Here is a 22,484-nt window from a genome sequence, read left to right on the forward strand (position 1 = left end):
CATATATAAGGCTGCCTCTGAGCAAGGATGAATTTCACGATTGGGACACTCTCACGTTTTCTAATCACGCTTCCCACTACCACTGTCCTGTGCTTTTCTGAAAGAAGGACAAGGGAGTCTGGGAACCTTCGCCTGATGACAATGAAGGGAGAGAGAGCACCTGCACATGTGCTGGGTACGATGGGATGGGAACGAATCTTATTTTCCAGCGTGGTCATCAAAGATGACTCCTGGAGGCAGAGATGCTGATGCCCAGTCCCACCGTCTTCCCTGCAAGATCACCAGGCTCTTCAGGGCAATAAAGTTACTTTTAACACCTCGAAGAGAAATTTCCCGCTCAGATGCACAGTCATACCCAAAAGCAGCCTCCTCGGCCGGGTGTCCCGACCGCGGGCTCGGCTCTCGGCTCCCAGCTCCGGCGGGTAGCGTCAGGGCCGGGCAGGGCTGCGCGGCTCCGCGGCCGCCCAATCTCATTTCCCGGCTGGGCGACGGCCGGCGGCCGGGCAGTGCCTTCCCTTCCTCAACCAATTGCATCTCCAGCGCGGATCGGAGGATCGCGGGGCGTGAGGCGGGGGAGCGCCCTGGGGCCGGTGCGGGGGGGAGCTGGGAGCAGCCCCGGCGCCGCGGAGGGAGGGGGAGGAAGAAGTGGAAGGGGAAGCGAGGGAGAGGCCTGGGGCAGGCAACCCCCGGGGGCGGGCCGCGCCGGCCGGCCCAGACACTTAAATGCCACCCCTGGGGCATCGGCTTCTCGCTGATGAGACCGCTGCAGGGCTGCCGCGGACGGGGCGTCGTCGTGGGGACCGTCACCCTCTGCCTGGCCGCCGGGTGGGCTCTGCAGAGTAAGTGTCCGACTCCGTCCCTGTCTCCCCCTGCTGCCTTCCCCCCCCTTTCCTCCTCCTCGCCGCGATACCCTAGCTCGGCCCCAGCGCCCGGCACCTGTTCGGGGCGGTGCAGAGCGCCCGCCGCCCCCCGCCCGCGGCCAGCGCTGTTCCCGGCCCGGCCGTGATCCCGGGAGCTGCTGGGGACGGGACATACCGGGACTCAGGCAGGCATCGCTACTCTCTGCGGGCTGTACATAATCTGGGGAGGCTCGTCCCCTCTCCTGCTGCTCGGAGGGAGCTGGGGAGCCTAGCGGGGCCGGCCCGGGGGTGCAGGCCGGCCGCCCGGGCGGGAGCCGCGGCCGCGGGGGAGACGCGCCCTTCGCCCCCTGCTTTTCCAGCAACCGAGGGAACAAGGCATGGAGGGGGAATCAAGCTCGGTTAGCCAGTCCGAAGGGCGTCGGGTCACGCTGGGAAACGCGGCGGTGAGGAGAGAAGGTGGGTTCCAACCCAGCACCCCAGGATGGGTGAGTGGGGATGGGACAACTTTCAGAGAACCATCCTCGCTCTTTCAGCTAGGGCTGGAGGAGACTGCTGCCAACCCCACCCACCCCTGGGGACTGGGATGTCCGTGCCACCAGAGTTTGCTTTGGACATGCCACAACACTCCATCATCAGATGTGATGCACAAACAGGACACCAAAGGGTGGAGGAACTGTCCCAAGGGTTTCAGAGCTTTGTTTTAGAGCTGTCCCCCCAGTTTAGAGCTCCTGCGTGAAGGCCCCTCACTGCCAGCCCTTTCCCACCCACTCCCCAGCTATGGCCAGTCTGGTACGCAGAGCCACACTTGCCCCTTTGACACTCGGCCAGGCAAATAATTCGGAGCAGAGCAGCATGCCAGGACAGCAAACTCACTGTGCTCTGAGCAGCACCGGTGCCCTCTTCTCCTGGGTGCATGTTTTATTGGGCGTGAAGGGTCTGGTTTTGCAAGCAGCAGAGCAGAGCGGCATGCAAAGGGCCCTGCAGGTGGGTGTGATGTTTGCTCTCCAGCCTGGTGCAGCTGTGCTGGGATTAGACCGGTTCAGGTGATCTAGGCACAATGCCTATTAAAAATATTTTTGAATGCTTAAATACTGCACTGCCTTTTGTAGCTTTGCATGCTGGATAGGGACAGAACACGTTTGCAAATAATTCAATGGAAAGATGCCTCTATCAAAACAAAAAGAGTCACTGAGGGCAGACACTCAGCTCCTGTCTGGTCAGAAACAGTGGGAAAGGCCTTTAAATAAACACATGGAGCAGAAAACAATTGGAACAATTTGCAGCGATTACCAGAGGTTCCCGGCTGTTCTGTGTCTGTAGCTGGCACAAACCCCTTTTTCACAGCTCTGGTTAGTCTCTCCTGCACACAGGCTGAACAGCAGAGGATGCACTGGGCTGCCCAGAAAGTGTGATGATGTTCCTGCAGAGTGACTGGGCAGCATGATCATGACAAAGCCCATGAAGGGAGAATCCCAAAAGTGTTATCTTGGGAAAAGCCTAGATCTTATCTGGTCCCATAGGTGAGGGCCTGGGAATCTAAATGGCTTCTCGAGCTTCCTTGCCTTACCTTGACCAGAAGAGTTAGTGAATTTTGCTACATATCCCAAATACAGTGAAGTCAGCTTGTAATTAATTTACCCATGTCTTCCATTTCTGGTTGCTCATGGTGGGTTCTTAATTTAAGATATTTAAATATATTTCTTTCCCTTGGAGATTTTTTTCTTTCCCTTTTTTAATCATTCTTATCTATGAGGACTCTGCAGAACCTCCAGGATCATCCCCAGGGGTCCTGCTTTGCACTCCTGCAGTGTAGCTAAGGGTCTCATTCCCACTCCTCACTGGGTTACAGACATTTGCAGGTCAGCATTACTTTTTCATTCTGCTCTTGCAGTCAGGCTGTTCCCACAGCAAGAGAGGAGACTAAGTGAGCTGCTCCAAGCCAAACCAGGAAAAGGCTTTCAGCCTTACTCTGTGCTTTATCTGCCTTTTGTCTGCTTTGATTTTTGTGGAGAGATAACAGGATTTCAGCCTCTAGCCAAATGTCTCAAACATGCCACTAATAAAAAGAAAAAATGTATGCCAGTTGAAACTCAGATGTTGGTGTTCATCCAAATCTTCATGCAGAAACACCCACATGCAAGCAGAAATTATTGCTGTTACACATTAAACTAAGTGGCCAGTTCAGTTTCACAGCTCTGTAATCACATCAGGAGGAACTAGATGAGAATTAAATATTCTTTAATGTGCATTTTTGCCCGGACATCATCAGGAACATGAAGTCCCTGGCTTCTCATGGAACTGCGTACCTTTGATTACATGCAGTTTATCTGTGCTGGCATATAACTGGCTGCCTGTAAGAAGCTCATGTCTCAAATGTTGATTACACATCCTGAAAACAAGACCAAGTCCTTGCTGAGTCTTCACATACTTACGCCTACTACAGTTCTTGCTTTTGGGGAATGGTAATTAATTAATATAATAGGTTACCTTGGATATGACAATTATACTTTCCATCTAAATGCAGGATTTTAAAAGAAAGCCAGTTACCGATGAATACAAAAGTGTTGCTCAGTTTTCAGAAGATGTTATGCTCCCTTATCCAAAAAGACCCTTCCAAAGTTCCTTTTGATTTGGGTATGAAAACATTTAAACACACACAATTACTTATCCTCTATAGTAGAAACATTTTTGCTATCACCAATTGCAAATGTGTATTTAGTGTTTAAGGATGTATAAAGAGATACTGCAAAGCATAAAGAGATACTGCAAAGCATAATCTATCCTCTCTTAAAACAGACCACTGAGATAGGTAGGATGAATCACACCCAGAGGTCCCAACCTGCCCTGGATGGTTGGTGCAGCATCACCTCCACACTCATCACCCTCCTTTGTCTTTCAGCTCCCGGAGGAGTATCGTTAGTTGTCCCACAACCCAACATCAATGCAACAGTGGCACAAAACATCCTCCTCTCAGTTGAATACTCTTGCAGAGGCATTGCCACCATTGAGTGGAAGCATGTGTCAAGCTGGGGCACCACCAGCATCGTTGAGTGGAAAATTGGGAATTATGTCAACATATCCACAGTCTACAAGGACAGAGTGACTACTTTTGAAAATGGCTCTATACAGCTTCACAACGTGGGCATGCGAGATGCTGGCTACTATTTTGTCACTGTAACAGAGGAGTATGGAAACAACGCCTACGGCACCATCATAGTCAATGTTTACGGTACAAACTACATGGGACTTCTTGGCTTTACCCTGTGTTTAAATACCAATCTGTTTGTAATCAATTTTATAATATTTTTTTTTCCATTCTCCCTACAGAAATTATCTATGAAGATTTACATTTTGTAGCAGTTCTCTTTGCCTTTCTCGCTGCAGTATCTGCCATTCTGATCTGCTTCATGTGGCTGTGTAATAAATCTCTGCATCTGTTTCAGAAGAAGACACACAAGCTCACAGGTATCTCTCTAAGAATGCAGTCAAGGTATAGGGGTTTCAAGTCTGAAGTTTGAGCCTAAAATTTGTGCCATAAGGGTGCTAAACAGGGACACTGAGAAACAAGACTGAAGGGCTCAAAATCAGTTATCCTGTTCTAACTCTTTACTAGCTGAGGCAACTGAATAACAGGTGTTTAGTTGCAGAACAAGCCACAGGACATCTACCTCATACATTTCACATCAGAAATAATAAAACACTTACCAACACTGCTGATTGCGAAACCTGGGGAGAAAAGGCAAGAGCTGCAATAACCCCCCTATCAGAGGGCAGGAGACAAAGTCAAGAGCATCAGCAATTCTTTCAGAGTTCACACCAGAAGAGTATGTCCTAGGGGAAAATAATCAAACAGCCCTTGGGAGTGGCCCTCACCTCAGTTCATGAAGGACTGCACCTCTCCCACTCCTCTCAACGCCCCCCTTCATCTGTCCTCACCTTTGATCCTGTTGCAGACTGCAACAAACACTGACTAATATCAAAACCAGACTCCTGACACACACCGAATACAACAGTCATGAAAAGCAGGTCAAGGGAACATGAGGGCTGCACTGAAGGGAACATTCACATATTAGAGAAGAAATTTCCAAGCCACCGCCAGGGATATTTGGCCCAGGCAGCAAGACAAGGTGCCACTCTATGGACCTGGGATCAAGCTCTTTAGGTGCATCCTTGGAATGGGAGGTTTCTTTTACAACTTCAAAACATTCCAGATGTTTACCTCCATACTTTGTAAGTGCAGATCCACTAGTGGTTTCTTGCCCTGTAGGTAATAGGTCTGTATTTCTTCTCTAATGAGTGCTGCTTAAGCTTTTACATTACAACAAGCAGCATAGCTATCAGGATTTTACTAGACCAACAGATACTCGAGCATCCTAAGCCTCATGGCCCAGACTTTGTGTCAACTCTGCAAAACCTGATAAAAGAAGAAATTAATTTGGCTTGAGCTGCCTATTCCCTTCTGTCACTCACATACAGCTCTTAAGGGCTGCTACTGTTTTCATGGTACACACACCATTCACAAGGTTCTGTAGCTACTGAAAATTTTCCTATCATGCCAGAAAATATAGGCTTTTGTTGGGATAAAGCCTCTTCCTCCAGTTAAAGCTAATCTTTCTACAGAGCTGAATTGAATACAGTTATTCGGCAGAGTTCAGGAAAACCACAGTTCCAGAAACTTGTGTCATCTCCCAGAACATGGTCCAAAGCAAGGACCTAACTTCTGCCCCAATTCCACCTTAGAAGAGCCCTCCTTTCAGAAGTTATGAAGAGAGGTATAAGGATGGGCCCTGTGGACTTAGGTTTTCATAGTGCCTTTAGCCTTGTACTGGAAGAAACTGGTGTCACCTTAAAGATTGTGACGGCCTCTTTATGCAGTTAAATATTTTGAAAAGATGTATTTAAAACCTAACTGTAGATGAGCAGGCTTGAGCTAATATTAAAAATTTCAAAATATCTCAGCTATTAGCACAACACATATAATTTTGGAACACTGGCCTTCCAATCCATTTGCCAATCAATAACAATATGCTTTTATTTACAGCAAGTACAACGGAAGAGATTGAATTGGAAACCATTGAGTGTTAGCCAAGGACTGTATCATAGCAAAAATAACGATTCTACCTCAGGAGAAAATACTGACCAAGAAAGCAAGAACAAACCTAGAAGGTAAAATGTTTGTGACTACTGCAGAAACATCCTGACTTGCAATTAAATCAGCAGTGTCTGATGGAGCTGTTTTGACCTGTTAAGTTTTCGGTTCTGCTAGACAAGGTCACATTAAAAAAGAGAATGCTTTCATGCTAAGCATGAACACGTTTTTGTGGCTAACTAATAAAATCTACAGCTTCTACCACTCTTAAAAACAACCAGCCAACCAAGCAACCAAGCCTCTAAGACCAACCCATAAAGGAAATTATCATGGTCTTGAAGGACACCTGTATTTTGGATACAGCAAGTCTCCTATTAAGACAGAGTGGTCATTAGCATTCTTCAACATAATAAATTTAATATCTAATTACAGTATTACATTAAAAATTAATTGCAAGCATTGAATCCTGTTTATTGCAGCTATGCTGCTACTTTCAGGTGGAAGGAACTTTCTGAAGCTCTGAAGACAAACTGTAATTTTTCATAAGACAAAACTGACTTGGAAAGAATGCCGAGCTGGTCAAAGTTCTCCCGCTTATGTTTGCAATTGTTTACACTGCCCCGGAATGGATATTAACACACATTTTATGACATTACTAGAGCAGGTGGTTATACAAGGAAGCCTGTGCAGGCACTAAAGAGGACGCTGTCTACAAAGATATGAGGGGTCACAAAATACTGATACACCGCACCAGTGAGGTGGCAAAGTACTAAACAGTTTTGTTGTGAAAGGTGTCCAGTCCTTTGCAAACTTAGCCCAGCGACAAACAGTCTGAGAAGAAAAGTTAGAACAGCATTACTTTGAAATTTAGTATTTACAAATACAGTTCTGAAATTGCTCTTGTTGAGAAGCCACCTTTGCTTTCCCTATGTTCAAAGAAAAACATGAAGTGATCCAACTAATGCTTTCTTGAATGTGCATATTGCACTTAATGCGATCCTCCACCTGCAGATCTGTTGCAGGTGGCATAACATTTGCGTTTGTCAGTGAGAAAGCAGTAAACTGACCAAGCTTCAAGTTATTTTGTTTTGCTTTTGTAATGAGAATTTTGCAGTGTGAAATAAACTTTGAAAATATAAGAGACCATGGGCTAGTCTGTGCCTGTAGATTGCCACGCGGCTGTTTGAGTCAAAGTGTTCCTACAACCTCTCTCACTCTTTGTCTCACTTGTTTGCAAAAACCTTTTACAGGACAGACTGACAGAGCTTCCCCTCTGGTCAGGGACTAGGATGACCAGGTGCAGAGGTACTATGGGTTCCATTTGGAAAAACTCTCAGAGAATTTCTCACCAAGTGAAAAACGATGCAGGTAGGTGTCAAACAAGCTTTTTTCCAAAGCACCCTGTACACAATACCTTTAAGTCATCCCCAGATTGAACTGGACATTTGTAGTACAAGGGCATCTCTCCCACTCATAAATTCAGGTACTAGATTCAGCTGTTTGTTCTTTCCTGCATTTAGGAGAACAGGTCAAAAAAGGGAAGAAATTAAATTTTAAAGATCTTAGATACAGCACAGATGACTGACAGTTTGTTCTAATTTTCTGTTTTAAACGTGTATTACCAATCTAAAGTATCTTTGAGTGCACTAAGCTTTGACAACAGAGAAACTCTTAAGTGCATCTGTTTCAATCACCAAGCTTGAAGTACTTGGTGAAGTATACTTATAGCATATGGAAAACATTATTGGGTTTTTTTCTGTTTATCTATTCCATATTTTTTTATTCCCTAAATCTTAGAATTTGAATGTGAAGTTATTAGGCTGAACTGAATATGAAGTAGGTGCTCTGCCAGACTTATTTAGAAAGTACAAAAAGTGCAGCGTGCATTTAACACCATTATTATCTGCTAACATTGCCCTGAACACTCCAATTGCCAAAGGAAGTCAGGAAACACATCCAGACATGAATAATTGTCATTCAAGTGCATTGCTGTGATTGTAGGCACACTTGTAAACTACAATATTTGAGAGCTAGGATGAAAGTAGGAAACGACCACTTAAAATTCTTCAGTTTAAGATGTACTACAACAGCAGTAACAAGTTTCCACCTGGCACAGTTGTTCTACCTCTCTTAGCTTGGCCAAAGTCACTGCAACTTCAGGCACCTATTCTTGGCTGTTGACCGTGGTGCTAACCTCGCTTTTAGGCAGTAATATCCCAGATGAACAACAGGGACTCAACATTCACTGATGACATCCAGTACAGTTAGCCTATGTACAGCTTTCCTTATAGACAATTCCTCACTCACAAATCTTACCCAGAATTTAACATCCTTACCGTACACATGTAGGGTCTTTTATAAAATATTAACATTTTTCTGAAAATTACGTTTGTCAATATGCATTATTAATGCCAGTATTATTTTATGTACAGGAGGTGAGACTAAGCTGTCTGTAGCAGTTTCTTGCTACTCTGGAGCATCTAAAGCCTCATGGCAAGTTGTTACAGTGGAAGTTCAGAAACTAATAGCTATTGTTACTCCCTGCAGAACACCAGCGAATTTAACATTTAGAGCATTCTAGATGATCAAACGGGTTAAGGCATTTTACTTTTAAACTAATTAAAGAGATGTTCAAGTTCACAAGATTGCTTTGGCAATCAGTAGTAAAGGTCCTAATCATTCTCTGTCTTCATCTCATATTCAAAGATGCACTACCAATTTTCAAGACTGTCCCTCTGTTAGAGGCCTAATCAGTCTGTTTTCCATTAAAATTAGGAATCTCTATATATTCAACACTAAAATACAGATGCTCCAGGTCTCTAAGAATTCTTTTGTTGTTGTTGTTGTTATTATTCTTATTTTTTCAGCTAGACGTGGAAGTCTTGACAAATGTTTTCACTGCTAACATGCAGTGCTTGCACTTCCACAACACATTAGATGTCCTCTTGCATCCGTTATTTCTTTTCAGGAGACAAGTCCTGCAACCCTGAGATTCTAATAGCTCCATAGTGATCTGATTACATGGTAATGAAGAACTTCCCTAATGAAAAGGCTGTCACTACATGCAGACCTGTCAATTTAGGTTAACAACAGTGAAGTGTAAAGACATGTTCAAGTTTCATAGACTCATCTTCTAATTATTAGTAAGGAAAGATCTGTTGTGTTGGCAGGAGTCAAAACAGCCTCATACAGTTGGATGCATCAGGCTGTTGGCTGAACTGTTCACCAAGAAACAAAAGTCCTCCCTGCCTGTAGTGGTGCAGTGTCTATTAGCCCAGCAATACAGGACGTGACATGATGGGTGTTAAATAAGATTCACCCATTTTTCAAGAAGATCAGGAGACTATTTTCTACTAGTATTTTTCATTTTCATCAGTTGTCTTGGGCAACTCATCAGAACCTGAAAGGAAAACCATTTCTCTCTCACAGATTAGTTACACAGAAGCCAGTACATCCAGGAACTGAAACAAGATGCTCCATGCTGGCAAACATCAAGAGAACTACAAGAGCTGCTTTGGATACACACTGAGCAGCAGCTTGCCACGAGCAGTTGCTTAATATGTATTTCCCAAAACTATTCTTTATTACCTGAGAGTATAACAAAATAATAACTGTCATCATAGAAGTATGATGTTCAATTCAAACATGTTTATGTGCAAGAAATTCTCATATATATGTACATATATACACACACCTCATAACACAACATGGAAATGAATCTGAACCAGTTCATACAGACAGGTTTCAAAAAGACCTTTAGCAATTAAGTACCAAACAAAATAAAAGCTTTGTTAACACCTTACTAGAAGCTTCAAGGCTACAACTACCAAACCAAAACCATCAAAACCATGACTTTTTTTATTTTGAAAGAACTCAAGAGCCGATATTCAGGAGGATATTATTGTTTCCCTGGACAATAATCATTGAGAGTGCAGGATAAAAACCCAGCAGCACGTGTGGAGATCCAAGGTTTACTGCATGAGAGTTACCACCTTCTATCCAGACATTAATTTACACAAATCACTCACAAACTCAAATTATCAGAATTTTGCAAGCAGAGTAAGACCTTTCCTCTATATTCTTGCAAAAAAGAGAGACAGAAAACACAAGCTGTGACTTTGTAACACTCTCAACTTAAACAAACTGCCAAGTAAATATATTTCTCAAAAATAAATGGGTCACCCAGAATCCCCATCAATGTACAAACAATCCAACTCAAGAATGCCACACAGTGAAGACGTTACCTTGATCTTAAGTATTGTTTAGCTTCAATTCTTGACACAGAAGCTCTGCTTCTACTGTTGTCCCACTTCTCATCAAACAAGGCCATTAGCATCCACAGGGATAGCCAGATTCTGTGGTATAAACCACTAAAAGGCCCACTGAGAGCCCAATTCAGTTCTAATATTTTTAATCTTTCAAAAATACTTGCAAAGATCTACTGAAAAAAATAAGGGCATGAGAGGAAAGGGAATGATTCCAAGCAGACACCTTTCATGTAGTAAAAGGAACACTGAATTTAATTTTATAAACAAAAAATACGTTACTCAGATTTGTTACTCTGGACAGAGCAATCAGCAAAGATACAGCTGAGCAGAACTTTTTCAAAAAATTATATGTATTTTATATGCCATTGAAAAAAGTTTTATTACAAACTCCACAATGGACATATCTGTACAGGAAATAAATTTGGTTTTGCTTTCTTGTATTGGCCCATAGCTTCCATTTCCCTTTGCTGCAGGGGCAGTGATTGCTGCACAGAGACTATTCAAAGCCCCCACAGAGAGGCCGAGGCATCATTAGCAGGGAGTTAGGGCAGCCATGAGCAGTTCCATTTTATACACAAAGTTACGCCCTTCCATTTTATTCCACTGAACTTCCTTGAATGGCCCTCGGAGATGATTCCACTTGCTGTCTTGCAGTACATCGCCTTTTGGGAGATCCTTGCACTGACTCCGTGGGAACTGAACCATAACTTTGCTGCCACTTTCCGGACCGTTACGTACTGCAATGAACAGAGATTTTAATGAGCATTTTTACACTGTACAAATTCCTCCTATTAAATATTCTTTCTTGTGTATACTATACATTACTCCTACTCAATTCCAAGCATGCTGAAAGCAAACAAGGAAAATTCTTTTTTTTTATAAAAAGCTTTTTCTTTTAATTTTCTCTCTCTCCCAGTTCCCTACGATTTTGTTGCTTTAGCACTAACTGTTTAACTGGATCTAATTCTGGTTAGATTAAACCAGAGATACATTTGATAAAACCCCCACACATATACCTTATAACCACATTTCTTTTTCCCTAATGATACCAGGAAGGGCAAAGGTTATTATGCTCATTCTTTCCTTGCATGTATTCCAACTATTCTTTGAAAAATGTGAGCAAAAATGTATTGTTTCTAGTGCATTTATCTCAAATGGACAGGGACAAAGTCACTAGCATAGCTATTGTTTTTAATCTCAAAATTCTGCAGGACTGGTGGAGGGGTGGTGGTGTTTTGTTGGTTGGATGCATTTCTGTGTTTTGATGCTGGGTAGTGGTGTGTGTTGGCTTTTTAAATAGCAGTTAGGGAGGCAACACTTAGCTTTCCCCTCATTTACCAAGCCAGCCTTCTACAGATGAGTGTAAGGCTGATTGAACATAATTTCTCCTTCATAAATTGATGCCAATTACTCTCAGTCACCACCTTCTATGGAATATGTTTGAAAACTTCTGGGACCGGTTTTTCCCCCCTTATCTTCCCAGTAATGCAATGAAACTGATCAGACTGTAGTTCCCCCACATTCTCCTTCTTGAGTATAGGATGTGACATCTACCTTCTTCCAGTCCTCAGGAATCCTTCCTGATCACCACGGCCTTTTCAAGATGATCAGGAGTGGCCTTACAAATGACATCAATCAGCTCCCTCAGCACTCATGGATATATCCCACCTAGTCCCGTGAACTTGTCAATGTCTAAGTTTGTTCAAAGGTTCTCTCTCTCTAGCTTGCTCCTCTGCTACTGAGGCTGTCTTTGCTCCAAAATTTCCCATGGGTCTCATAGACCCATTCCTAAAGGCCAGTCTTAAGACCAAAGTAAAGAAGGTACTGAGTACCTTGGCCTTCTTCATGTCCCGTGCCACCAGGTCCTCTGCCCATTTGAAAGGAGTCCCACATTTTCCCTAATCTTCCCTTTGCTGCTGTCGTACCTGCTCAAACTTTTCTTGTTGCCCTGTACACCCCTCAGGACCTTAGCTTTCCTATCCTTGTCAATGCATGCTTGGACAGCCTCTCTCTCTCTCTCTCTCCCAGGTCAGGCTTATAATCTCTTGCAGCTTCTTTTCTATTGTCATAAGTTCAGTCATGAGCTCCCTGTTCATGCACACAGATTTTCTGTCACCTTTGCAAAACTGCCAGAACATAGGTATGACCATTCTTGAGCTTGAAAGAAGTCATCCTTGAAAAAAATAAACAACCAGCTCTCTTGAACTCCTCTTCTTTCCATCCCACAGGATCATATCCTGTAAGATTCTTTCACAAAGATCCCTGAAGAGACCAAACTCTCTTCTCCTTAAGTCCAGAGTTGTGATCCTGTTGTTTACCTTTTCCCCTTCCTTCAGTGTCATGATGGTTTCTGTAATCTCCTGTTTTTATGCTAACTGTCAGAAATATTTTCAAACTTGTGTAAATTAAATCAAGTTTATATTAAGTGGATTCCTGAGGAAAGTATTGATTCTATGCAGATGTCAATTCCATACACAAAAGAAATAGTCTGTACACTTGTATAGAATAGTACCAATTTATAGCAAAATGCTCCACAAAAAAATCTCAGAAAGAGACTTGTAAAGCCTGTAGATCTCACTTAAGAATTCTATGACTTGGCATGCGTTTGCAATAGAAATACTACCTGAAATGGCATAGTCTCCATTTGGTGATGCTACAGTTATTGCTGATGCATTGCCAATACTCTCCACTGGCCCCAGACCAACATGATTACTGAAACTCAGCACGTGCCATCCCATAACTTTTGCAAGCTGCTGAACTGCATGGACTTGGTGCTGTGACATCTGAAAGATAACAAGAGGTTCGCCTTCTGTTCAGTATTTGCATACCACAGGAAGAATTGCTTACTGGGTTTACCAAGCCTTTTTTCTTCTATACAATAGTTATTTATAAAAGTGACTTTGTATTTTAAGTTCTCTACTTTAAAAGGAACTTTTTTATTTTTTACATGTATGCTGGTAGAGCTTTGTGTTATTTGAATTTAGACTACTTCCTCTGCAGATAGAGGAGACCACTGTATTTTTCAATTAGATGAATTTTTCATAGGTATATGGGTTTATGCAATTTATTTAAATATTGCTTTCAATTTAGAAATACCTGTATTTAGGTCTCAAAAACTAATTCAAGGGATTCAAACGGGATTTTTAAACAATTCTGTCTGTGAATAAAAACAAGACTTCTGCTGTAAAATATATAAAAATCTTAAAAGTATCAGAAGAAACAATTCAGAAAAAAAAAGCTGAGGTTCTCGTATCCATGATTATCTCCATTAATGCTCAAGTGTAAGCACTGAGCTTTAACAGCTTAGGAGTTTAAATGCTACTGTTTTTCTGTATTATGACTTAACACTTGTAACAAGGAACTATCTAGCACTGTTCAGCAGTTCTCTGTGAACAAGTCTGACAACACTTGACCAAAAAGACATGCCCTCAGCAGAATCTGTTTCAACCTGTTTTCTGTGTCGTGGAGTTTTATATAACTGCAACAGGCCAACCACTATTATTAAAGACCTGTATTTTGACTATTTATAATGCATAGTAGGGAGATTGTTGCTTCTGAATAAAACCAGCAGCTTGTTCTAAGCAATTAAGTAAATACAGTTCATTCAAATATCAGCTGATTTAGTAATGAATGATGCAAAGTGAGCACTAACAGACAATGTTGAAATGACAGTAATTGTGGGCTCATTAAGAACTTGGTTACAGTAAGTTTCACATATAGGATACCTTACTGTTTGTTATGAGTCTCACTGACTTGCTTCTACCATAATGAGCAGCATAAAGAAATGTATTTTAAATGGGAGGGAAAAATCATTATTACTACTGACCTTAGTAAAAACTGGCATTACATTTTAGTAGCAGTTGCTGAAGTCACTATACAAACATAGTGAAAATTCAGTAATCCACCTTCCCATTTTCACTATCTTTATTTGAAGTTTTTAAACATTTTCTATACAGATAAAGGTGAGATTCTTCTGTTTTTCAAACAGTACAAGAAAGGGAAGAATAATGTGTATGAGTCTACCTGAGATAAAAGGAAATCCTGCAGTTCTTGCTCTTGATGGGACAATGTAATAACTCTTCCGTCTCTATGCACAACTCTGATTTGTTCAACTCCAATGTTCAGCTGTAGCTGAATGGATCTTTGAAGATAAGAGGCATATTTATTCAAAATGCACTACAACACTAAAGGAAACAGGAAACTAAGAACACAGAATCCCCCCAGTCACTGACAAGAACTCTTAAGATGGATGGTGCAAAGCCTACGGAATGTGACAGCAACTCCAACCATTTCAGTTTCATCACTCACCACAACAGCTCCCTCTATACTGCAGGGGACATACTCTGTGGCATGTTCCCAGACCTGTCCCACTGCTTGTTCAGGTCAAGGAAGCCTCATAGTTCCCTGCCTGCCACTGTTGCCGAAGTTTCCTTCCAGAGGTGCAGGGAAAATGGTGTGTTCTATACTACAGCCAAGACTTGGGAAGCATATGCATTCTGGAACCAAGACTGGCAATTGCACCAGTGACAGCAGTTTCCCCCACACTGTGCACACAGAACACTGCTCCAAATGTAAAAAACCACTGTCAATGCATTAGTTAATTTACTGCTGGTCAGCATCCAGACATTTGTTTCTGGAATACGACATTACTTATTTTGATACCAATGTGCATAACTAATTGCATAAATTACATGAATTCCACATTTCAGTACCTATACAACCAAGCTAGGACTGAGGACTAATTAGCTTTCCATAAGGAGCCTGGAAGTTTAGAATCCAGCATATCAAATGATACTTTGTATTCAGTCATCTCTACCAAAAGTAAATCCCCCCCCTTAAATGGCCACTCTCATTTCTATTTTCTTCTTTGAAAGGAAACTGTGCTAATTAAAGATGTAATACATTTCTTCATTAAAGTGCAAAGTGGGTGAAGAGTTTTCTTAGGGTGGCTGCTCACCCCACAACTCAGACAAACAGACACACACAAATAATGGACTCCTACTTCTCTGTCTGAGAAGAATCTAAACCTTTAAAGCACAACTTGGATACACATTCTCTGCTGCATGCTTCTACCAGTAAAAAGAGACATGCATTCTCATACTTACTTGCAGATCTGCTCATATCCTTGAGAAGTTATTAGAACTTTAACACTGGATTCATAAACATCATTTATATTGGACCAGTGAGCCTGAATCTGAGGATCCTCAATGCGACTCGCCAGACTGTCAATGGTTCGAGCAGTTCTAGAAGATAAAGCCACATCCCACACACAGTGATCTAGACAGTTTGTGCTGTTCTCTTGTTTAAAGGAACTGAGCAGGTTATTCCATTTAAGGGAACCATGTGGATCAAAGCTCTATTTCAGCACCATTCTGGTGCTAATGAAGGCCACTTGTTTATTATGTACATCTCTCAAGCATTCAGCAGCCATATTAAAGCGGTATTACTCAGTATCAACTATCGCATTGCAAAGAATATGGAAAAAGATATTTTATGCAGTTTAAGATAAGTAGGGACAATTATCAGCAGCGTATGTCCTAACTGTCACAGCAATCTCAAAAAAATCTGACTTTTTTTTTTACTAGCTGAGTGTTGTTTGCTCATATTTTATTGTATATTATTGTTTCTTAGTACTTGCAAATAAAGACTATTTTAACTGTGAAGGAAACAGAGCCTAATTTTAAGAACACTTAAAAAAGATCAATTGCATTCTACTTAATGGTATGTTTTATTGTAACTTTAAACAAGAAGAGCATGTGACCTACCTGCGTCTCAGAAAGATATGTTTTGCCTGTTTTATTATCTTTTCCAGAAGTCCTTCATTCGACTGTAGACAACTGATATCATTTTTATCAAAAGCCTGGGGTCCTGCAAGTCTCATTCTCTTATGGCCAAAAGGTGCACTAGCAGGATGTGGCATTACTGTCGAGCTCAGGGTTTGCTTGTGACACTGAAACAAACAACAGATGTTACAAAATGAAGTGACCAAATAATGTATCTGCAAGAAATACTACATATACAATATGCTGCTTCACATCAGGTTTTTTAAGTTTACATATTTTCAACAGTGCAACATTTTAACTTTAGAAACCTGACAGCATTTTAAAGCCAACTTTATGTGTGTCTTTCAAAACTTATGGAAAGTGATTTTTTTTTCTTTTTGAAAAGTGCTAGCTAACCAAAATTTGGAACCATGCCTTTAATACATCTCTGGAGACAGAAAGAATGGTCAAGTAAAAACAAAGGAAGCATTGTAGAGGAAAAAAAAACTGAGGTACAAAAAGTTTTAGCAACCTGTCCAAAGTAAAGAAAGGAAATTCACAGCAGAGCTGGGCACTGAGCCAAAGCTCCATGAAACCTAAATCAGCATTTAAAACACTGGACTATTCCACATGGCTGCATGACTTGCAGAGCCATGCTCTAAGAGATGAACACTCAGTGGAATATGGTTTCAACTCTGCTCAGACATGCAAAATTGCGCTCCTTTCCTGAACAGACGCAACCTCAACCTTCTACCCTAGGTCATTCTGCTAGATTATACAAGAATATTAAACACTGAAGCAGAGAAGTGGATCTTAAAAGAAGCAAAGCTATTACAATAATTGATTGTTCTTCCTTCATGGGGATACAGTCTGACTAGATGCTCCCTTACAGTGCTTGCCAAGCATTAATCAGACACAATGCAAAAAGGGAGACTGATGAGCTCTAGTGGAAAAGCTTTGCATGACTATTCTGAAGTGAGCAGCCAGGCCTGAGGTTAAGTAAAGAACTAGCATTCCATGAAAGCATGAAGTGGAACTACTGAACCACCCACACCCATTGAAACCGAGTGTGGGTGTCACAAAAGGCTGCCTTACACAAATGGATGGGAAGAGACTGGCCTCTAGCGGCACTCGGCTGTTACATCAGTGCCGCACACCAGGCAAAAGACTGAACAAATGCCCAAAAACTGTTCAGTGTTTGACCATAAATGCATTTATTACCTCTCTGATAAGTTGATGCAAATTATGTTCCAGAACATAGAGATGATCCTCTGGATTCTGTTTCTCAGAAGCAGCCTTTTGTGACTTTTTGTCATTGGAAGAGTGGCACAGAGAGATAGACAACTGCAAACCTGTACAAAACAGATGGGAAGAAAAAACCAAAAGAGAGCACTGACAATTGTCAAGGTTGCTACTGAGAACTACTTTTCTTCACGCTTTATAGGAGTAGTTTAACAACGAGAATTCACCGTATCAGAGAAAAATCAAAGAATGATGGTGGAGAGCACAGCACCAAAGGCAAGTAAGACTTGCTACTCACTGATGTGTTGACAGGCCAGCTATGAACTCACTAGCTGCATTTCTCACCAATTTCTATGACTCAATCCCACACAAAAAGAAAAGTCCTCAGGACCCCATTCCTTCCCCAAAGAAGGAATGATTTACCATCATGCACATTTTAAGCAATCCAGAAATATATTCTTCACATGATACAATCAGTTGTGTACCCCCTGTAAGAACAGAGGATTCAGCAGCTGACTCAGAGCCACCCTCATGCTGTTTAATTATCCTCATTGAAGAGCTTTAGCCTTTGTTCTTCTGAAGACCCATTAACTCAAGCCTTAAATTTCACTTGTGTGCAATCCAGGAGCAATGACCTATGCACAGCTCCAAACTGGCATGTGCACATGGCATTACAGTGGACAGTTCTAAGTGCTGCTGACAAAAAACATAACCACAAAGGAAAACAGAGTAAATTAGAAACTAAAGCACATAAGTTGAATTTTTCTATAATTAGTAAACAAAATTCTAACTCTGTGAAATTCTGTTTTTCAAAACCTCTGAAAACCAAGGAGTCTGTTTTTTAAGAACAGAGCATTAAAAAAGGTCACGTCAATCGGGAATTTCAATTCATGTTTAAGCAAATAATTGCTAAAAAGTCTTGGAAAGTTTCCTACCTGGGAAAGGCTGGGAAATTATCTGATTTTTCACAACAATGTGAGGAATCTGTGATTTAATTTGAACAGCTTCTCGTGACAGCTGGGCAAAAATTTCTTTACACAAAAGAACATTCTGCGCAGTCTCCAACTTTGTCTGCCAGTGTGGAGAACCTGAAAAATACAAATCAACGTTTCCAGAAGAAAAGAGTAAAGAGAAGCCACCTTTCTTTTCAGATACCAGACACTGTGCAGTAGGCTAGGCAAAATTGCTAAGATAAAGCAGTCAGTACCTTATAGCCAAACTGAGTATTATCAGAATTTTATCTCAATTAAGCAAGCACTTTAAGGTAACACTAATGCATTTTCATTCAATTTAACATATATGTGAAAGGCCCTTCTGGAACCACGTATTACGCTCCCAGGCCTTTTGTGAACTCTGCTTAGGAACCTCTGCTTCCTAAGTTGCAATTTACTTTCAATGATACTTCCAGCTTTATTAAATTCACTCTATAACGAACTATCAAATAATATTCAGTTCGTGTATGTGCTTTCACAGGATTTATAGGCCCAAAATTCTTGGGAGATTCTGGTGTAAGTACACAAGCTCTATAATGTATCCTGAGTACCATATGAAACACTTCCATAGTACAGCACTCTCTCTATGTTCCGGACAGCATGAGCATCTGTGTCACAGACCACTGTGAAATGAAATCCTGCCAGTTTATTTTTAACCCCAAAGAGTAAAGGATGAATTTTTAATCCCAATAGTTTACAACTTCAAATACCAGCATGTATCAAATGAATCAATCTACTCTCTGCCAGGTGGGCTGTCAGTAATTAACGCACAGATTGCCATCACAGTTTCAGATCCAGATAAAACATATGAGCCATAGACACAAGTAATGCATTTTGGGCAAAGTTAAGAGTGAACAGTCATACAGTTCAGCTGAACTATGGGATGTAACTGGCCGAAACACAATACCTTGGATTGATTTTGGTGATGTGCTCAAAGTTTTAATGACTAACAGAAGGTGCTCCAGAATACTTGAAATACAACTCCCATACTTTTGTTTCAGAACTGAATAAACATCTGAAAAACTGAAGGAGTGTGCTTTGAAAGCATCACGTTTTCAAAGCCCAAGCAGCACCTAAACAGAAAATTTCAGTTTAAATGAGGATATTCTTGTTCACTCTTCTCCTAAGCTATATGCTATGATTTTCAAACAAGCATCATACTCAAACCCAGTTCTTTGAGAACATGCTCACAAAACAACATACCTGGTTTTGATTTTGGCAAGGGTCTTTTAAAGAGATTGACTGTCCCGAGGTCACCAATGTCTGGAGCTTGTTTCTGAATAGAAACCTAGGCAAGAGAGAACATTATTTGGTGTTTGTTCTGTTGCAAGCATACACATACCGAAACAAAACTCATGCTACGTTATTACAGTTTCTCTGACAAACCTTGATATACGCTGATCCCTCTAAATCACTTGGAATTTGAACATCCAAAGGACAGTAATCCTCAGGTATCTTTTTATCCAGGTCAATGTCAGTGTTCTTTATCACCTCAAATGTGCCATGATGAAGAAAAAGAGAGCCTGAGAAAAGAAGGGCAAAGACATACATACTAAACATAAAGCACCTTCTGCAAATAAAAAAAACCTCGTTCCTTTATTTTGGAAGAATATGTATTTCCAAGTCTCCAAACCTCCAGGGGTGCACTTGACTCATATTTCTCAATGACTTCTTAAAAAAACCCAGATAAATTAGAAAGCTAATTTCAGCACATCAGTATCTCAGTCCTCCAGTATGCGACATGTAATGTTTTACAGTAAATTAGCATGGAGTATTTAATAATTACGAGGGAAAACCAACTGTTTCAAAATGGTGTCAATAGATGCAAGCAAAGAGGAAAAATAAAAGAAACATGAACAACCCCAAATTTGTCCTTCCCCTCCTTCAGTGATGACAACAGAAACCCAACACACCCAGTTCTGATGCCTGCTTTGTAGCTATATCTTAAATTCCATGGGATTCTGTATTCACTTTGGCACTCCATCACGGCCTTTAAAACCCTGGTCTCTCTGGTCACCGTCTCTTACTGTCTTATCCATGAAATAAGGCATATTCTCAGTATCATGTCTCTCAAGTGTAGGAATAATAGGTATAATAAATCTATCTTTGATGACAACCTTTAGTCACATGGTTTAGTTTTATTTAGTCTGAATTCTGAGGAGCAGGGAGTTAGACTTGATAATCCCTTCCAACTCGAGATATTCTATGATCTTCACTCAGAAGAAAATGTAACACACTTCTCATCTTTTTTTAAATGCTTTAGAGACCAAATGTAGATAAAAGCCAAAGACTTAACAAGGTCTCCCTGTCAACTGATCAACTAGATTGTCAATGCCAAATTGTTTCCGTAAAGAAATCCTTACTAAAATCCTACACAGTGAGCCTTTAAAAGTACTTTCTAGGTTGAGGATGGCAATATATTTTTCCTGATAATCAAACAGAAGCTTTATAATCCTCTCAAAATTATAATAAACTTATATTGAAATAATCTATTATTAGATATTCTATCTGGTTTTTCCAGTTACAAAAAGCAAATTTCATAACATATACATTCTTGTGAAAAAGACCCTACTGTTTACCTGCACTTCTGTAGCTCAGATCACCAAGAATTTTGTCTCCCACTTTTCTCAGCTTCCAGTGTTGTCTCAGTCTCAGCAGTTCAGAGTTGAAGTCTCTTTGTCGCTTGTTTTCCTGGTTTTCTGCAACCGATTTGGATAATCTTTCTGCACCTTTCAATAGGATTTGAGCTGCTCCAGCTAATGACTTCTTTTTTGAAATCAACTGTAGAAACTGAGGATTCTGGTAACAACACCAAAAAAAAAAAAAGATACAGAGATACTTGCACCTGAATTCTCAAAAAATTCATTCTTTATTATTATTAATGGAAACTAACTGACAGCAATTGATAAGTTGTTACTGCTGGATATCCACTGATTTGGAATTACTTTCATATCAGCATTATACAGTCACAGGTAGCATTTTGATTTAGAACTTCAGCAAAGAGGCCTCTGAAATTGGCCTCACCTCCCATTCCCAGCCTTACCCTGACCCACAAAGCACTGTCCTAGAGCAAGGAAAGTTTTACAAAGTCTTGTACACATCACACATGAAAAAAATCCACCAAAATAAAATCTTTAGTATCAAGCTACACGAAGGGCATAACTTAGGTACAACATACCTGCTTTGGGGGAAGGGGATCCTGCACGACTGGATCTAGAGTCATGAACTTTTTATCCTTCACAATGCTAAGGACGTCATACAACACGCACATCTCAGTCAGGGCACTTCTTAAGTTGTTCCTCACTGAATCCCAAGGCCAGAGGGATGGCTGAAACTTTACCAACCCTAAAAATAAAGAAAGAGAAAACAAAGGACTTTAAAAAGATATGGTTTAAGACTCATTCTTAAACCACGAAGAGACCATAACGGCATGAAATATAACATGACGTATCTGGAGCTATCCTTTTCCACTGCAACTTGCAGAGACTCGGTCATGACTATCCTAACCTGATCCACAGCCAACCGTGGGAATCCCAGGGGGAAGGCAGGCCAGGCCCAAGCACCGGCGGGGCTGCAGGCCGGCCACCGCCACAGCTGGGCGGGCCTACACTAGCTCCATCCCGCAGGAGAGCCCGGGCCGTGGGCCCCGCCGCCCCTCCTCACCTTCTTCATCCTCCGCCTCGCCCGGTTCAGTCCAGGCGCGGCCCGCCGAGCCCGGCTCGTCCTCCTCGGAGCCAGAGCCCTGGCTGAAGTCGATGCGCTGCGCCAGGCGCGCCAGGTTCTGGGACATGGAAAGCGGCTGGAGGTAGGTTTCGCTGCCATCCAGCCCCACCTCCTGCACTTGCTTCTCGCACGCCGACTCGATGCTGATGCGCACGGCCGGCACTCCCGCCATCTTGGACCGACCCCCGCCCTCCCGCCCGCAGGGGCGGGGCCGGCGCCGCGTGGGAGCGAAGGGGCGGGGCCAGCGCCGGGGGGGCTCGGCCCTTTCCGGAGATGCGCGGGAAGGGGCGGCGCCAGCGCCCTGAGGGGACGGTCGGGGATATTGCTGCCCTGAGCTGCTGAAGCTGTTCTTTCACAGCGTTATTTTTGACCAGAAGTTGGTTTAATGACCCGTTCTAAACATAATTTCACCTCTGGTTCCCCCTCGTTAGCTATGACCACGCAGGAAGCTCAACCAAACATCAGGAAAATATACAATAACATTGCAATGAAATTACAGTTTGAATTGGGTCATAACTCCAATAACACGTCCACTCCGAGTTCCTCCC

General features: G+C 41.9%; 2 protein-coding genes across 6 annotated transcripts; one reads left to right on the forward strand and one right to left on the reverse strand.

The window, feature by feature from the left end:
* The first annotated feature begins 600 nt into the window (after positions 1 to 600).
* Positions 601 to 14,325, forward strand: VSTM5 (V-set and transmembrane domain containing 5). Of its 5 annotated transcripts, XM_051780367.1 has the most exons (7): positions 824 to 839; positions 1,220 to 1,316; positions 3,760 to 4,089; positions 4,188 to 4,325; positions 5,902 to 6,026; positions 7,200 to 7,317; positions 10,872 to 10,982. In XM_051780367.1, the coding sequence occupies exons 2-5, from the start codon at positions 1,238 to 1,240 to the stop codon at positions 5,943 to 5,945; spliced, it is 591 nt and encodes a 196-aa protein (XP_051636327.1). In that variant the 5' UTR covers positions 824 to 839; positions 1,220 to 1,237; the 3' UTR covers positions 5,946 to 6,026; positions 7,200 to 7,317; positions 10,872 to 10,982. The 5 variants fall into 5 exon arrangements, with proteins under 5 accessions (XP_051636322.1, XP_051636326.1, XP_051636327.1 ...); XM_051780362.1 differs by lacking the exon at positions 1,220 to 1,316 and having other exon boundaries at positions 601 to 839; XM_051780366.1 differs by having other exon boundaries at positions 800 to 1,316.
* Positions 9,583 to 22,365, reverse strand: MED17 (mediator complex subunit 17). Its single transcript, XM_051780351.1, has 12 exons — positions 21,877 to 22,365; positions 21,392 to 21,558; positions 20,793 to 21,012; positions 19,600 to 19,736; positions 19,417 to 19,501; positions 18,157 to 18,309; positions 17,201 to 17,331; positions 15,983 to 16,167; positions 15,323 to 15,460; positions 14,241 to 14,358; positions 12,841 to 13,000; positions 9,583 to 10,954 (listed from the first exon to the last, which is right to left on the reverse strand). Exons 1-12 carry the CDS (start codon positions 22,106 to 22,108, stop codon positions 10,749 to 10,751), a joined length of 1,932 nt encoding a protein of 643 aa, XP_051636311.1. The 5' UTR covers positions 22,109 to 22,365; the 3' UTR covers positions 9,583 to 10,748.
* Between the last annotated feature and the right edge of the window lie 119 nt (positions 22,366 to 22,484).

Source organism: Manacus candei, unplaced genomic scaffold, assembly GCF_025592945.1.
Source record: "Manacus candei isolate 608988 ecotype Guabito, Panama unplaced genomic scaffold, ASM2559294v1 h1tg000014l, whole genome shotgun sequence".
Taxonomy (NCBI): domain Eukaryota; kingdom Metazoa; phylum Chordata; class Aves; order Passeriformes; family Pipridae; genus Manacus; species Manacus candei.